The 18,932-nt window shown below is 40.2% G+C and overlaps 1 protein-coding gene across 4 annotated transcripts in view; it reads right to left on the reverse strand.

Moving 5' to 3' along the window:
- Positions 1-18,932, reverse strand: part of magi2a (membrane associated guanylate kinase, WW and PDZ domain containing 2a) — a 263,339-nt gene that overhangs the window by 168,014 nt on the left and 76,393 nt on the right. For all 4 annotated transcript variants that reach the window (XM_080887521.1, XM_080887520.1, XM_080887519.1 and 1 more), the window contains exon 2: positions 6,839-6,955. In XM_080887521.1, the coding sequence (XP_080743647.1) occupies positions 6,839-6,955 (117 nt within the window). The remainder of the gene's footprint in view (positions 1-6,838; positions 6,956-18,932) is intronic.

The raw sequence follows: 18,932 nt of genomic DNA on the forward strand, positions 1-18,932 counted from the left end.
TATTTACGAGATAAGAGCTATCACTTAATGTCATTCCCATTTACAACAAACTTTTGGTGTTGCAGCTCAGCGGTAGCGTCTTGCGTTGGTCTCTGGTGACGTCTGCTCAGTGTTTCAAACAATAATATAAAATAAAACAATGTTCTAAATATGTTGCTTTTATATTCCAAAGAGTTACATTGGAAAGCAGATTACAATACAATTCATCTTGACATAATGTCATAGTTACTAAAATACATTACATTAATTTGTTCTGTAACAATACAGCACACTAAGTCTGTGGTTGGGTTATTTTACGATCATAGAGCAATGTTGTCACAATGTCACCATTTGCCGCTTACGACATTCTTACCTAACAGGTAATGTGTTTAAATTGTGATGATTTAAACTGTTTAATACAATTTAACACTTCTGTGAGTGCTAGAGGCCATCACTGCTTTGAACTGTGCGATAGTCACCGCAACAAACTGTAAAAAAGAAGTCCGACCATACGGACGGAGGAAATTACCTACCCGTTGCACTTCATGATTATACATTTTTTTCCTCATAAAGTCTTTTTTAATACAACGTGATGTTTATTTTGCCTATTTATGTTCAAAGTGGTGGGAAATAATACATATAATGAAGAATGGTATGCCTTCTGGCATGGCTACCAGGCCAAGGATAAGTCTCCATTATGTGAGAGTGCAGTATCTTTTGCAGTCAGATCAACCTTGTCATGTCCAGGTTTAAAAATATGGCAGATATGCTCAGCTTCCATCCATCCATCCATCCATCCATCCATCCATCAATACAATGTCTAGGACACAGGAAACACCTCACTTAAGAGACACCAAAGAGGCATCCTATATGTATGTGTTTAAGTCCCAGCGTGACATTAGGTATCGCGCAGGCATTAAAACCAGAGGAATACAAGTATATCAATCCCTGCCCACCAGTTCTCACTTAAGACAGCGAATGACTGGAACACCTCAAACCATATGAACCCCAGTGGCTCATCCTGTGGCAGGTGGGCCCATAGGAGGTTTCAAAACAGATCATGGTCTATTCCATTATAAGGACCAAATTTTCTATTTCTATAATTAATTCAGTAATAGCCTACTATTAAACACTAATAGTCTGCTCCACTGGCTCCTGACTCTGGGCTGGGACCCTACAAAGTCTAGTAATTTAAAACAAAAAAAGGGAGAGTGGAAGATTATTAACATTAATGGAAACAGAACAGATAAATTAAATTATATTACTCAGACTCTATTTTGATCTTTGCCTTTTTTTCTTGTGGATTATTGGATCATTTCTGGCATTTTAAGCTTTTGTATAGACGGCTTAAACCAACATTTTGTTACAAATAGACACTCTAGATCTTGTTCTAAGAGGACATGTTACTTACATTTCTAAGAAGTTGAAAGGAAGTGACAAACTGAGCATCTCCTCCCTTTTCTACCTCCAGATGGCCTCCTGATCATCAGCTCTATTATTCAGAGACCATCAATGACACCACGTAACTAAGTGCTTTATTGCGTCCACTGAGATAAAAAGGAGTGCTTGAAGTGTTCTTGTATGAAGAAAGTAAAGTAAAAGAGAAAAATCAGCCAGGCAAGGAAAAACAACAAGAGACGAACAAATATAATAAGTACATGAAAGACTGAGTGGCTTCTGGGAAATGAGTCATATTATCCTGATGACCTTGATATTTTTAACACATTTTTGTTTCCCTGTAACTGAGGCACTGTGCATATTTATATTTGATTTGGTATTCGATGGGGAAACAAGAGTAACATTTGTATTTTTTTAATCTTTCAGTTGACCTTCAAGTTATTTACTCTAAATATCTAAACACTTGTAAATTAGTTCAAATATTTATAGCATCTTTCAAATAACTTTCTGCTCAGCTGTGACGTTATTAAATGAAAGCACAGTCAGGAGTCACTCTGTTGTTTAAAAATATATATTTACTCCATTGTCGTGTTCTTTCAATTCACTCTTACCTAAATAATTCATCCAATACAGCACACTTAGGTCTCATGACTAGTCTGCACACACCTTGTTTCACTCCGCTTTCTATCCCTCCCATCAAATATATATGGATTACCAGAAGATAGGCCTGATTTCACATGGGCTCAGGCTATTAACGCTCTGACCTTGGATTTCAACCAGGCAATTTGTCTAAGAGCTGGCACAGCCTTAGCTGCCCTCGCCGACTCCATCCAAGCCTCACGATTGGTGTGAATGGCAGTAAGTCTCCTACTGTCTGCCCGTCAGCCTCCATCCCCACGAAAAATGTCCTTTCTTTACCACTCAAGGGTTACGTGTAAATTGTGATGATGAACTACTTCACATCATGCCTTTTCTCTCTCACCTCTCAACCTCCTTTAGATTCATCACACATCTCGGGAGTCTTCAGTGCAACTCTTTTTTTTATCAGTTTGAGAGAGGGGGCTTTACTTCATGAATCTCCCAGTGGTTTGTCCACAATTAGCTCATTTAAGTCAAATGCTCAATTTAAACCTGGCATATTATCAGTATCCTAAAAGAAAGGTTTGCACAGTGTGTAAATATGAATAAAAACACAAACCAATGATTTGCTTGTCTTTTAATCTCATTGTTTACTAGAAATAGTACAAGCACAAAGAGAAAAACAAACTTTTGGCTGCTCTGTTATTGCATAGGAGTTGCCAAAATGAACGGATCTGCTTGTTTGATTTAGGATCCTCTCATTTTTCTGGGCTTGGGATCAGCACTGGGAGTACACTAGCTTGTGACGTGCCGAGGCTGGGTTTGTATTAACCCACCGCTAAGCAACTAAACGGTGCCAGTATAAAAACATAAAAGAGAAATTTTGTCTTTAGAAAAATAAGCTCATTTATGCCTGATTCATCTCTTCACTTTAAACTTTCTGCTGTTTGGAATCTGAAATAACTTGTTTGAAGGGGAAATGTCTTCCCATTCTTTACCATGGATAAGATTTCAGATGCTTAGTCGCAAAGGGACACTTGTTGTTGTTGTTGTTTTCCAATAAAATAATCTTGCATCGCTTAACTTTAAAATGTTGTCTGAATGGCAGCACATGTTGCTCTAAAACTTGTAGATATCACTGAGTATTAATGGTGCCTTCATAGATGTGCAAGTTACAACCTACTGTACTACTAAAGCCACTCTGGACTTGGAGGACTGGAGGACAACGTTCAATCATCAGACCACATGACAGTTTTCCAGTTGTCCTCTCTCTGGCCAGAGAAGGTGGCATAGTGTTTCTGGGTCTAGTTTATATTATACAGTATATGTTTTTTTTCCTTGGTAGAGACTTAGGATACATTTGAGACAAACTGAGTTTTCAGAACTGTTTCTTCAGCCCATGCAGTGATTTTCTAACGCAGTGCCACCTGAGAGGCTTTCAGTATTGGTTTTCAGCCTTATCTTCTGCCTACAGATTTCTTTGGCTTCACGAATTGATTAATGATATGACTGTATGAGACAATATCACTAAAGTCTTTGCAACTATGTTATTAGCTAGGTTATTCTTAGCTAATCCATTTCACACAGCATCCCAATTTTTTTTGAAAACAGATGCGTACACAGGACATTTGAGACTGTTGGAAGGATTTTTCTCATAAGAAAATAAAGTACAAATGAATCTGGTTGAAATACACTCCAGTTGAAGACCAACTCCAGATGTGTCTTGTCCACGTTGATTGCTTCGCAGTCATAGTGCATTGTTTCTTCTCAATAACATATGTTTTCCATATTTAAAAAAAGAACACATCTATGCATCCAGATATAAAAAGCCTAGTTCAGTCATGACTAAGCCCTCTTCCTGTCAGCAGCACTAAAGCCCATTGTTAAACCTTCATTAATGCACCAGTTAACCTCTCTTTGCCATTTCACTATGTGGTTATGTGTATACAGCCCGTGTCCCTATCATCAAGCTTCATCCCCTTTCCCCCGTTCCTTTTCGGATTTCTTTCCCTCTATTTGTTCCTCCATTTGTTCTCAGCCTTTACTGTTCACCTCTTCTCTATCTTCACTGCCTCACTGGCAGTTGCTCTATGAGTGGTTATCAGAGAAAATGATGCTTGTATTGCAATATAAATAGGTCTCTTTTTGTTTCTCCTGCTGCATTCTGTGCAGTCAGGGAGACATAAAAGTGGTTCCAGTGATATTTGCCTGCACCTAGGCTTGAAGAATGCACCTCCATTAGGGGATTCAGGGTGGAGTTAGCCACTAGACAGCTGGGTCTAAATGCACAGCTAGGCTAACAAACAGTGTGCACAGATAAGAGTTTACAGACAAACACCCTTTAATATGACAGTCCTTTAATGGACGGCTGAACATCCAGGAAACAAAAAGCAAACAGGAATCAGAATAATACTTACTAAATATTGTGTTTTCTTAGCCCTAGCACATATAACATTGTGCGATAACCTGATAAAAGAAAATGTCTTCCAGCATACAATATTTAAGACTTAGATAAGCATTCAGTTTAAAAAGCTATCCTGAACCAAGAACACCAAGTATCAATAGCTTAAAGCCCTCCAAATCTTATCTTTGATTGTCTACAGAGCACTTGGTTGCAGCTCTGTGTTCTTGTGAGGCAGTTAATGCAGCTAATTAGAGACAGAGCTGCAGTAAACATTTGATTTTAAAGAGTCGAACTTCCAGACAAGGCTGATTCCAGCTAAACTAACACTCCAGCGGCTCAATCGATCACCGCACAGATAGATATTTGGGGGATTTGGGGCTGAAAGCAAAGGGACATGGCAAACAGGGAAAGAAAATATCACATCACGTACTCACATCAGAAAGAAAATTCAGTATATTCAGCACATACCGCGCTTGAAAAATACTCAGAGGGGAAACTGTTCACGCGAAGCAAGAAGCTGGATCGACCTGTCGGGATGCCCCTGTTGGCCCCCTGTTCCTCCCACCCTCTCTGCATGTGTATGAGTTCTGCTGCATTCAAGCACTAGACAATGTACGCAGCGGACTATACACAACAACCTATTAGTTTGTTACATTTTCTGCAGCTCCAGAAACCAACCACCTGCAAGAGTACTGCCTGCCCTCAGGCTTGCTCTCTGTCAGCGGGGTATGTATAAAATTGCCTGAAAATGTGGTAATATGTTGAACTTGACCTCAGCTTTAGATCTATACAGTCCATTGCTCTTGAGCTTTTGAAAAAAAAACACAACAGACTGCACAGCTGCCAAAGATGAATCATTAACACAAAGTGAGAGAAGACAAACCTGTTGTTATTATATAATTGGATGTTGTGGCTTTCAGTGAGTTTTATACAAAAAAGTTTAGGGTTTAGGGTTAGGGATAACTCTCAAGGCTTCTGCAGCAGTACATTTTTCCACATTAGAATACAGTTAGAATACATTAGAATATAAAATTGCAAAAAAAGAAAAAAAATCATAGCCTATATCTTTTTTTTAAAGTTGCAGGAAATGTAGACAGCCAAATTCATGGCAGGAAACATTTTTGCAACTGAAAATATCACAACAGTGCACATAAATGGCTCCACTCACTCCACTTGAAGGGTAAACATTGCTGCTGTCTCTAGTTGGCAACAGAACTGTTAGCAAGCTAAACAAAGTATTCAATCCATATGTATACACACACACACACACGCACAGGTATTTTGGTAAAGTGTGCTCTGGTCTTTCATCCACATGTGAATGGTGTTTCGGGCCACTAAAATCAAAGCTTTTGAAAAAATACTTCAGTGTTTCGATGAGGAAAAGGAATTTTTGTCTTGCAATGTCAAAGGTGTGCACCTTTATCTCCTTTTTTTAATGTTAAATTGTGCACATTGCTATCATCTCCAGCCTTCCGATTGGCTAACAATTCATACAGTTAGGGTTATATCACCACATGTTGCTTTTGACTGTGCTCTTAGTGTCTCTATGTGAAAATCTCCATCTTAAAAAAATACCTGCATTTGTATGTGTGGATGTAGTCTCATATTTGTTAATCTACAACAACTGACAAATAACCTGGCATACACCTCTGAAGGAGAGCAACGTGTAAACATGGTTTGATGAGGTGCGTGGACAATCAAAAGAAAAAGAAAAAAGGAATTAGGAAAAGAATGCCGCTGGTGCTAGCGGTGCTAATTTCAGCAACACTTGGAAACCAACCTGACAGCATAAGTTTGCAATATTATGCACACATTATGCAATATGTCACAATTTTCAACAAAATTTACAATGTGATTTGATCACTGAACAATGTGATTATTGGCTTTAAATTGCTCTTAAATACGTCATCCTGGGCTCAAATTTTGAAGCTTGATATTGTAAGACTAGTCTGCTTGTCATCTCATTTTTTTCTCTCTTTAATTAATTTACAGGCATGCTTAACCTTGATGTCATCAGTGACATCACTGTGGTCTGAAACCTCGTCACAAAAAGTGGGTATTTAAACACCATGTAGAGGGCAATGAAAGATGCTATTGAACAGTGTGGGACACTGGAGATCCACATGCAGACATTAGGCCTACTTACAGCTCTGTTACACAGCTGAACTGACAAGGTGGATCTATGGTTGATCTGAGGCAGCCAAAGTCATCCTATGTCAGGCAAGGTCCAATGTGGCCAAAAGAGAACTGCAGATGTGAGCCAAACACTCATTTCTGTCTTGTTTGTTGGCAACTTACCACATTCAAACTGTCACAGAGCGAACCTGGAGCTTTTACTGCCCCCTTTGAAATTGCACACTTGGCTTTATTGATGATCTACCCTTGGCAAAGCACTGAATGTAAGTGTCTCACTCAAGGAGGTGAGTGAAGGGAACAAGGATGGACAAAGGGAGGTCAGGTGAGCACAAGGTAACTCACAGGGGACGGTGCGGAGGTAGAGGTTGTCCCGGATGATCTGCTGCAGCTCGTGGTCCACTGAGCCTTTCTGGAAACGCAGGTTGAGGTAGTGGCGCAGGTCCTTGTCTATCACGCCCCCTGGAGGAACACAAAGGTCAATAATCAATAATCAAAAGCACCAAATTCAAATAAATGCAACTGCTCTAAGACTGATACCAAAATTTGTTCCAGTCAATTTATAGAAGGAAAGAGCCTAATCAGCCTTTGATCAGAAATGGGGACAGCTGGATGTGTTTGTGAATTATCCAGGCAAGGAAAATTGCTTGCCTCACACGTTTTTTTTTCTTTTCGTGCAAACCTCAACAACAAGCAGAGGAAGATCCAAACACTGCAGCATCAAATGACCCAGAATCTCCCAAGACCACAGTAAACAATTTAAATTCGCTGAAAATCCTACAATCCAAACACTAATGAACACACTCGGCACTCACAGATCCAGCATTTGTCAAGCGCGGCCACGGATTGGCAGAGGTATTAATTGGAGCTGTGGCCAAACACGTGTGGAGATATGTCTACACATAAATCAGCCACCAACTCCCCGAGGGGCTGTTTTTACTCCCTCTTATTTGCCCTCACCTGGGTTACCTCCCCCTTCTTTTCTCTGTGTCTCTCTAGCAATCCCAGCTCTGTAAATGGACTTCAGTTTAAAACCAGTGAATCCTGCTGGCTCAGCAGGACTGAGGGGGTTAAAAAGTGATCAAGGGACCACAGACAAATGGAGGTAAGGGATAAGCGGGAAGGAAGGCAAAAGCAATCCCGTGGCAGGGGTGGGGGGGGTAGAAAGTAGCAAACTAAAACAAGCTTTACCTCCACCTCCTCCTTCTGCAACAAATACTCCATCTATCTACTCTGCCACACACTCGTATAATCACATTTGAAATGGAGGCAAGACAGGACGGCTAAGTGGAGGAGGGGGAATGGTCGGCTGATGTTACTTAAGGGATTCCTCACGGTGTCGCTTTAGCCAACATACTTGTCATGTTTGTTACTCCTCTGCATGAACCGAGTGGATTTGACTAACCTTCAACATCCAGTTTGAAGCGGCAACTTGGCACAGTGCCACATACCACTTAGCTGCCCCCTTCTTTACCCCCGTGTGCTCCCGAGGCAACGACATCCACGCATGATATGTTGGAGAGCATGCATATCACCAGTGCACACATGTAGAGACGGGGGTATCCACACAATCGACTGTAAACGAGCTCAGAGGGAAGGTGGGTGAAATAGCAGCAAATATAATTAGTGGCACATTAATTCAAGAATAACCTAGTTTGGAAGTTTTCTGTCATACTGGGGATCAATTATTCAGCACATTCTGGTTCTTCACTTCTGTGTTCTTGAACTACACACACACACACACACACACACACACACACACACACACACACACACACACACACACACACACACACACACACACACACACACACAAATACAGCAAGATGCATAAATCCCAAACTATTTCACGCAGCGTTGCATTATAATCATGCAAACCTGAAATACAGAGACTGGCTCCATCTGAGTCTCTGTCAAAGGTGTAGAGCAGTACAACCAGCCAATTTACATTTGCATAAGAAAAGAAGGCAAGCTGGTGAATCTGCATACTGAAAAGGTGACACACACACACACACACACACACACACACACACACACACACACACACACACACACACACACACACAAAAGCACAAAAATTAAAACAGTGAATGGCACCTCTTCCACAGGCAGCGGTTGTGCATCCACTACACAGAGAGAGTCACAGTCCTCTTTCCACAGGTTTTGTGATGCAAATAATCTCCACTGGAGGTAATCTTGCGCTGTATCTCTCCCGATGGAATCCCCCCCCTCAAACAGTACTGTCCTGTCCCTCAGGTCCTCAACTCTGTCTCTGTTTGCCCAGTCCAGCAACTGCCAGTCAGCCCGCGAGCTGAATCACCTCTCTCTGCACTCCACAGAGGAGAGATGACACGGGCGAGCGCAGCAGAATGAGTGGTTGAGAAACACTGAAGCAAAGAGAGAGAGTGTGTGTGTGTGTGAGAGACGGTGGCAAAGCGGAGGGGAAGGGAAGTGTGTGATGCTGCGAGTGAGGGAGAGCGACTGTTGAAGCACAGCTTTGGCTGTGGGGACCGATCGCAATGAAATCCCTGGTTTTCCCTTCAGATTCGCAGGTCCTGCAACGCCCCCCATCTGCTGTACAGTGCACTACATGGGTTTTTATATGCCTATTAGTGAATAAAAGCAAATCTCTGCCACATCGTCTTCCTTGGCTTATAGCATCCAGATGGCTTGGAAATGACCATCTTCCACCATCAGAAACCATGTGGCGAAACTAAATAATATGCTTCAGCCAAACGCAGTGCTGTCTCACTCCCACAGAACAGTATTCCTACTAATTAATTTGCTGTTTGTTTACTCTGTGTTTAGAAACCCATAGGATTTTTTTCATTTCTGGTCACGTCATACGTGCCATCTTGGCAATGACATTTATTCTCTGTTTCAAATTGAATCTTTGTAAAGCTTTACAGCACACTGATGTTGATACTGATATAAAATCCCATATATGTAATGTTCCATTTTCTAAAACTTCCCACAATGTAAAAAAGGGTTTGGTTTTTTTAATGGTTTATCAGCAATAAGAAATGCATCTTTTTGCTCTTTGTGTTTCTTGAAGCAGAGCTGGATGTCTAGTTATGAACCAGAGACTAAACAGCAGTTTTCAATGAAAGAAGACGACGCATGAGTTCAGGAGCATGACCAGGAGTGAGCTTGTTTTTTTTCACATTTTTTCACATTTCACATTTCACTTTTCCACATTCACAAGGACGTGTACTGTGAATTCATCTTTCAGGATCAGACTGTCAGGGCAGAGTTCTACTGCAATTTCCTGAAGCGTTGGAGGTAAGACACTGGTCCCAAATCAACTAAACGGTTGTGCGTGCCATCGTGCCATTACCTTGCCGCGCGCAGGGCAATAAAAAATGTAGGAGCTTTTTGGAGCTTGCCAGATTTGACTCCCTGTGACTTCATCCTCTTCACCAAACTGAAATTCAAGTTGAAGGGTCACTGTTGTGATAGAGCGGAGATCAAACACTTGCAAGTGGTCTGAATGGGACTTCCAGGCTAAAAATAGCAGCAATACTGGAACAAGAATACTACCTTGAAGGGAAAACAACCCAGGTAAAGGTTTTTGAGATATTTAACTTCTATTTGAGAGCGTAGACAGCAAAGCAGGGAGAAAATTACATAAAATACAGCAGCACGTAAACTAGGTGTGAGTTTTGATTTACACGGGAAGATGTGTACTAGTTTATATTCATACAGTTTAGCTATTGTCCCTAAACGAATCAGTCTCATTCCATTACTCGTGAAGTGGAATGGTTTTTATTATACACTATATTACCAAGTATTCAATTACTCATCCAAATCATTGACTTCAGGTGTTCCAATCCCATGCATGGCCACAGGTGTATGAAATCAAGCACCTACTGTAGGCATGCAGACTCCTTCTACAACCATTTGTGAAAGAATGGGTCGCTCTTAGGAGCTCAGTGAATTCCAGCGTTGTGGCATGATAGGATGCCACCTGCGCAACAACTCTAGTCGTGACATTGCCTCACTAGTAAATATTACACAGTCAAGTGTTAGTGGTAGCTAAGTGGAAGCGACAGGGGAACAAAAGGCACTCAGCTAGGAAATGGTAGGCCACTTTTTCAGTAGTTGCAAGTTGCCCACTAGTGCACAAAGCAAGGTCCATAAAGACATGGATGAGCAGGTTTGGTGTAGAAGAACATGACTGGCCTGTACAGAGTCCTGACCCTTAACCCAATAGAACACCTTTGGGGTGAATTACAGTGGAAACTGATCTCACAAATCTACTTCTGGAAGTATGGCCAAAAATTTCCATAAACAACAAGAATCAGTTAGAGCAACCACCACCACAGTCTCTACTCAATACATCCCAATATGTGGCCACAGATCCAAAAATAGATTGTGTGAGTATGTGGGCAGGCAAGAGTGCATAAGGGTGCAAATCAAGCAGCAACTCTATAGTCAATGAGGTGTATAAGGATGAAGGAGGTCTTTTAATGTGATGCAAAGTTGTTGTTTTTTTCCTGTTAAGGTGGTTCCTGACAGAGATGCCCTCATAACATCACAAAGCTGCCAATGGGGAAAGGTGAATGACAGAGCGAGCGTAAAAACAAGAGGGCTGGAGGAAGTACAAAAAAATGACTGCAAATTGACAGTACCCGAGGAAAATCCACTCGCTGATGCATTATCAGCTTAACATGAATCAAGCATTCACGTCTATTAGGCCGTTATTGCTTCCACTTTCACCTTGAGCAAATGGCTCCATGCACGCAAGACATGAAAAAGCATCTTAGCACGATGCAAAATGAAAAGACTCCTCCGTGCAGTTGAGGGAGCACTTCTGGTGTGTTTAGAGCCAAAATCAGATTTTTTTTATTACTGTTTCTAAAACAGATGGATGAAGGAAAATTGTTGTTGCTCTGCAGAAGAAGACAATTCCCTGTTTAAGCTCAGCAGGTGTCATGTAAATCCCCTGGGAGGCTGGGAGAGAGAGAAAGAGCGAACAGCCTGTGGAGAGTCAAAAAACAAGAGAGCAGCTGGTTCCTCCAGGGGATCAAGGTGTTATAAGAGTTAACTGCCTCATACCTAGGCACAAACCAGTCAAGCTCACAGAGGAGTTCTGGCTACCACTGCAAGATATTAAGGTGGAGGAAAAACTCTCAAGGACAGCAGTCTACTCTAAAAAGATGTCAGTTTTTAAATGCATGGCATATGGCATATGCCCTTTCAGTTCATTTGCCTTCAACAATTTAAACTAGGCTTGCAATGAATTATTCATGGTTGGTTGCACTTGGCTTGCAGTTGGAAATAAGTTGTTGACAAATTCTTAATAATAGATTTCCTTACTCAGCTAAAACATAAACATAAGAGACGTTTGAACCACGTCTTCAGCGAAGCTACTCCTGCATCAGAGCAAAGCAGCACTTGTTTTTAAGATCAGTTTTACCCCAAGAAAGAAAAGCTCTTTTTTCTTCTAATCTAGGCTGAGTTGGAAAACTTCTTTGCTGATAAAATGGGACGTCCATTTTTAGAGACAGCCTCAAGTGGCCACTTAAGGAACTACAGTTTCCGGGACTTTCACACCAGCCTCGTATTTCAGCTCCAGAGATGGCCATTTCCTAATATTTGCATTTGTGATTGAAAAGATGTTGTCACCTCTAAAACAACCCCTTGGTCAGAAACGTCTGAGTGACTAAAGCTTGTAAAAATAAAGACAAACCACCTCACATGGTCATCTTGATGGACTAAATACACAACCGGCATATAAGGATCAATATATTGTCTATTGGCAGAGCCTATTGTCATTTCAAGACTTTTTTGCCCTTTTTGATCATTTAAGAATTTAACAAAATCTTCCACAATTGCCCAAAGACCTTTTGCACTGTCAAGAACAGCGCAGCATGGAAGATTTCATGCTGACAGTCAGTCAGCTTGGAGTGCTGTCATCACAGCTTCAATGACACTATTTATCACACGCGCTCCAAGGGCATCCGTGAGCAGGCGCATATGTAGCATCATCACTCAGCGTGCACGCATGTGTTTGTGTGCGACTTGAAGTCAGAAAGAGCACCAGCAGACAGCTGTTTGGATAATCAGACTAATTAAATGATCAGGATGGGCTTAAAACCTTGCCAGTTTCACCAGACACACACTGCGCTCTGTTGATTAGTCTTCAATAGGAAAGCACGATGCCAACTCTGTGGTGAATCGCTAGAATCCATAAACGCCAACTGGCTTTCAGATGGAGCTACATGCAAATACACACAAAAATATTATTTAAATAGTTCTGGGACAACATTTTTTGCTCCTACCACCTACATAGGTTTACATGAAATGAGAAAAAAAACTGACAACCCTCATTAATCTTTATGCCTCAATTTATATGATTTAGGGTAAAAGGAACAAAGCACTGTTTTTACAATTCGTAGCTTCTTAACCATCAGTCAAACAGCTGCTGTTATTTACAACTAATTTAATACAGAATTGGAACAAACAGTTGTCCCATGAAACAGTTGTATTCATCTTTCAAAAGATAACATAATGAACGATGTTCGAGAGTCAAGGAAATGAATGAAAGCAAGTATACGTCTGGAATATGAGCCTTCATGTTTCCTTTGTTAGAGCCGAATGAGTGGGTCCATTCAAACAGGTTTCTACTTAAGATGATTTAATGAACGCCATTCATCTAATATGAGGAGGTCTGATTCGATGACTATACAGACATACTCTACACAGGCTTTTTTGTACAGGTGGCTGAAAGGCCTTTGGAGTCTGCTATCTTTTCAATATTAAAATAAATGAATGATATACGTTATCGTAACGAAGAAAATGATATAATGATATATTATATCATCTGGAAGGCTTTGGGTGGATTTAAGTCTGGGACTGTTAAAAATAGCCCTTGGAAATTGAAACTCACGTGAGGGTTTTCAGAATTCATATTTTCACTGTTTTGGTGATACCAGGCTGCCGTACATAATGTTTTGCTCTAGGAAAAAAAATCCTCTCAACACCCATTAAATGAACAAAGGTTGAAGCTGTGCGATGTTATTATAGAGTCACTAATTTTCATAAAGAGAAATTGTGCTGGATGATTAGATTTTAACTAACTCTTTATTTTATAGCCTATCGCTGATGCCTCGTTTTTTCTAAACCAACAGGGATATGGAACCGTTATCGGAAGGAACATGATAGCAGCATCACACATGGTAACACTTAAAGATAAGTGATATTTTACGGGAGGACAAATAGTCTAACAAGACTGAAAACCCTTATAAGATCAGTACTTTGAAAACCAATCATCAGAAATGGGAAACAAAAGTATTCCCACAGCAATTTTCTTATAAAGCATTCTGCTGAAGTCGGGTCACAAATTTGAAGTAATTGTTAAACATCTTTGGCCCAAAGAGATGTAGAGTCAGACTTTTAAGAACCTTTTTAAAGCCAAAATATATATTAAAAACAAAATACAAAATCACTGGAGGAGAGCAGATTCAATTCAGCCTTTTTTATTGGACGCCCACAGAGGTGCAGGTTCAACAAAAACAAAGAGGAAAGCAAGAAGCACCGAAAGAGAGTAGCCCTTAAGCATATGCAGGTCAGAGGCTGAAAGTGACCAATGCCCCTTATATTGAGAAAAGAACTGCTGGCGCTTCCTTCTTTTCCTGTATGGCTGTCACGGTACTGGGTCGTGTGACCCAGTGTTTGAGTTTTTATGTATCTTTTGTATTCATTTGTGTTCTAGTTTAGCTCATCCAGTTAATTTCTAGGCTGCAGTTTAGTCCTTTGTTTCTAAGTTGTTTCTGTCATCTCCCCCTGTACTGTCTACCTGTCATGTTTCATGTCCGTGTGGTCCTTGTTGTCAAGTTCGTGTCATGTCTATGTCTCCATGTTTCCTGTTTTATTTTGAAAGAGTCTGGTGTTCTTTGTTCATTGTATTTAGTTTCACTGCCCCTGTCCTGTCATTAGGTTCATCTGTGTCAGCTGTTCTTCCTCATGTGTTTCTACTTCCCCTGATCATCCCTGTGGGTATTTAGTCTCTGTGTTTCATTCAGTCTGTGTACCTTCCCACTGGTCAAGAATATGCCATTTGGTTTATGTTGTTTTTCCACGCATCCACGCGATGAGGTTCCCTGCAGGTCATGTTCATGTCCGTTTCGTAACGCCATTTGGTTCACAGTTTCCATGCATCTGCACAGCATTCTGTTCACAGTGATCATAGTTATTCCTTTCAGTCATGTTAGGGTTTTTCCAGTTTAGGTTTCTGGTTAGTTGCGGTCTCTGTCCCTGTTATGTTTTGTCTACTCCCGTCTGTATCAGCCCAAATGAAGGCTCGCTTTCAGTTTAAGTTCACTCCCATCTCCTCACCTGTGTTCGCACCTGGGTCCACCACACACACCTCCGCACGGTCTGTCTCCACAGACCGTGACAGTGGCTCTTTAAATCTTGGTTGTTTCAAACTTTAGGCACCAATTATTTTCCAATTTGAGTCCAAATCTTAAAACAGTTACATACTCATCATTACCAGGTTACCAGATTACATTCCTGTTTATGGTTAATGTCAGCATATATGGTCAGAAGCAATGGCCTGTTATGACAGATTTACAGTGTGGTATATGTGCTGACATTTCTATGATGTAGACAGCTTGTACTGTCAAAATTAACCATACATCTTATCAATTAAGGGGTGAAAGAGGTGTAAAACTGTCATAGTCAACCATTAATACAAATTATGAGGTCATAAAATAGGATTTATACATAGACAAAGTATTTAGTATAAAGTATAGATGGAGTATGATAACAAATGAATAAAAAGTAGAGGGCACTCAGCCCTAATTTTTTAAAATTAATTTTTATACATATTGAATATATGAAACAAACCCTTAATATATATATATTTCAGTGTGTGTGTGTGTGTGTGTGTGTGTGTGTGTGTGTGTGTGTGTGTGTGTGTGTGTGTGTGTGTATATATATATATATATATATATATACACATATACACATACATACACACATATATATCAATCATAATTATATGACCGTCGAGTATATGTTTTGTACAGATGTCATGAAAACCAAAACTCATGTTCTGAAAATACAGGACAAGACCCTGAAATATGGCTCCAAAGTTTCACCAAGTCCCACAGGTGATTACACAGCATGCCTTCCTTCCATTGCTTTATGCTGACCAACTTCAGCTCATCCACTGCCACGGAAATTCATTCACCCCACCAGCTGCTGACTTATATGTGAGCATTTGTGTGCGTTCCTGATGCTCAGCATCTGTCTCTTGGCAAGGAAAGCCTGGAGCCAGAAGCATAAAATTCTGGATAGATTCAGCACATTAACAGAAATGTGCATACATATTCTTGTTGTCCAGTTTATATCGCTGTGGATACATGTTTATTTTTTTAAATAAATATCCAAAACTGCTCAATTTTATCGACAGGAATCCTTTCCATTCAGTATCTTCACCCTTTAAAGGATGCAGAAAATTCCTTAATGTCATTGCAGTACATGAATGAAATCGAAAGTAAAGAAAAACGCAATTTGAAAGTGTAAGAGTTTTTTTGCTGCCATCAATACTAAAATCACAAATAGAACAAAAACTGCTGAAAGGAAGAAAATGTGCCAACACCCCTGTCATTGTAAAACAACACGACCAGAGGTTAAATAAATAAATAAATACACATGGAATAAAATAACTGTCAGACTACAACCATCATCCCACATGATCACACACTGCCTCTGCTATTTGTAGCATAATCAGTTAATTAAGTCACTCTTGTTTTAAATCAGTGATCTGATAGAAATCCTTCCTATAGCTAAATCTAAAGAGGAGAACTGGGAAAGGGTCTCTAGCAGTGGACATATATGCATGTGGATATCAGATGAACAGGTAAAAACTATTAAATAACATAACTTTTCCCCCCTCTAATCTTCTTTTATGTTTTTACATCACATCATGAGCAAACTTCCCTTCTCATAATACAAAACCACCTAGGGCTGTGCGATATGACCAAAATCTCATATCCCGATATAAGAATTCTATCGTCCGATAATGATATAAATCACAAATCTGTAAGTTCTGTGAATCTCAGGCAGCTCGACTTGCGGGAAGTGTTTCCAGCTGTGCGTCATGTAGCTGGAGTCGAGTGTTTTAACCGATGCATGAAACGATACATTTTTGGACATAGGTTGTAACAGCCGCCGTTTTCTTTGAGTATTTATTACACGGCGTGCTGCGGGGAGAAGCCTGTTCTAACATTTGAGTCTAAGGTTTATTCTCAGGTTTATTCTCATCCGTAAATAATCTGCTCTTTCACGTGATTCAGTTTATTTTGAAAAGTCTCAACAGGATCTTGAGCTTTATTGTGAAAGGTTTATGTGGAAAATAAACAAGCGGACGCGATGCTGTTACCGTCGTTGTTGCTAACCACAACGCATAAAAACAGGCGCTTGTCTGTCCATAGTGTGGTTATATTAAATATAAGAGAAAGAGAGAACTTTAAGAAATTAATATAGCCACTACAGTGACCATCAAAACAATGAAAAAATATTGCCATAAACAGTTTATTTTGCGACACCACGAAACAAAGGATAGCGTAAAATGAAACAGATGTTTTTATATCTTCATCCGATATATATCGTTATATCGAACAGCCCTAAAACTATCTATTTGGGATTAATTTGGGTTTAAATCAGATTAAAGCAACAAGCAAAGGTGCCTCTTTGAAACTCTTGGGTTGCTTTTACAGTGTTCTTCAGGTCAGTATTCATTTATACTTTTTGATCAATATTGATTTAATATATATGTCAGTATACTTCAGAATCAATCCTGCTACTTCTATCAGCAGTAATATCAATAAACACTAGTGGCCTGATTTCACAGACAGATATATACACCATGCTTCTACCAAACTTGACAGATAATTTGGTGTGCTTCAGATCACGGGCTGTTTCCCTCCTTCTCCACACTTTTTATCTTCCCATCCTTCTGGAAGAAGTTAATCTTGGTTTCATTTGTCCAAATAATTTTATTTACCAGAGCCTTTTAGATGTTTACATTTTTTTTATAAACTCTAATCTTGTCTTTCAGTTCTGGAGTGTAACCAGTGGTTTGCACCTTATTGCAGAGCGTCTGTATTTCCATTCATGAAGTAATCTTTTGATTACAGACTTTGACAATGATGACAGTTTTATGCCACTTCTTAAATCTTTGCTGTCTCTCTGATTAATTTAGGTCTGTCAGCCTGATGATAGCCTCCTTCACTTGCATCAACACCCAGTTGGACCATGGAAGCCCAAACCTAATTCTGGCTTTTATGCAGACTTGTGCAAACAAACATTTTTGAACCTGCCATACACTGAAACACATCAGACAGCTACTTATATTCATGAATGTGATTTTTGTGGTATGGCAGAGGTGAACTAAACGTTTGGCTGAGCTTCATTTAAACCTGATTTTGTGTAAAAAGGATGTGATTACACAAAGTGTTCTACTGAGCAAATTATCTGCATGCATGAATTTTATTTGATACAAACCAGGTGTGATTTTAATGTGTTGATCAGCTGCAGCATGTATGAGTAGCGTCACGGCTGAATTGGCATGCAATGCGTGTTTGTGCTGTTTACGGTTAGGCCTAAAAGGTCAGTCCCAAAGGGTTTGTGATAAATAAATACTCTATAAACACTCTAGAAATGCTAGATAAATATTGCATTTACACTGATTGGAGCTGTAAATAAATACTAGTACGGAGAACCTTAAAGGTGTTTTCATTAATCATTTTTAACAGTTCTAGAAATTATAGTAAATCAATACACACTGAGCTTTATTGTGAAGCTCAGTGTGTATTGAGCTCAGGGGGTTGGGAAGCGTATCTGTAACCGGAAGGTCGCCGGTTCGATCCCTGGGCTCTCTGTCCTGGTCGTTGTGTCCTTGGGCAAGACACTTTACCCTACCGCCTACTGGTGTTGGCCAGAGGGGCCGATGGCGCGAAATGGCAGCCTCGCTTCTGTCAGTCTGCCCCAGGGCAGCTGTGGCTACAACCGTAGCTTGCCTCCACCAGTGTATGAATGCGAGAGTGAATGAATAGTGGCATTGTAAAGCGCTTTGGGTGCCTTGAAAAGCGCTATATAAATCCAATCCATTATTAAATCCAATCCATTATCAGAGATCAGTAAACACAATTTAAGCTGCTATATCTCTCAATCCCACTCTTTAAAAAGAAGAGATATTTGGCAGATTAAACTGACCACATATCAATAATGCCTCTACAGGCTGCTAGATCGAGCTAAATTTGGCAGCCCACATTAACTTGACAGCCAGATTTACCCAGATTTACCACTCGCTGCTGCAAAGCACTTAAGCACTTTGTTCCACAACACCAAGAAAAGCACAGTGGGGGGGACTGTGGAGAAGGCAAACGAACTCAACAACTTCTTCAACAGGTTTGACCAGCCCACA

This window comes from Rhamphochromis sp. 'chilingali', assembly GCF_963969265.1.
Source record: "Rhamphochromis sp. 'chilingali' genome assembly, chromosome: 7".
NCBI classification, from domain to species: domain Eukaryota; kingdom Metazoa; phylum Chordata; class Actinopteri; order Cichliformes; family Cichlidae; genus Rhamphochromis; species Rhamphochromis sp. 'chilingali'.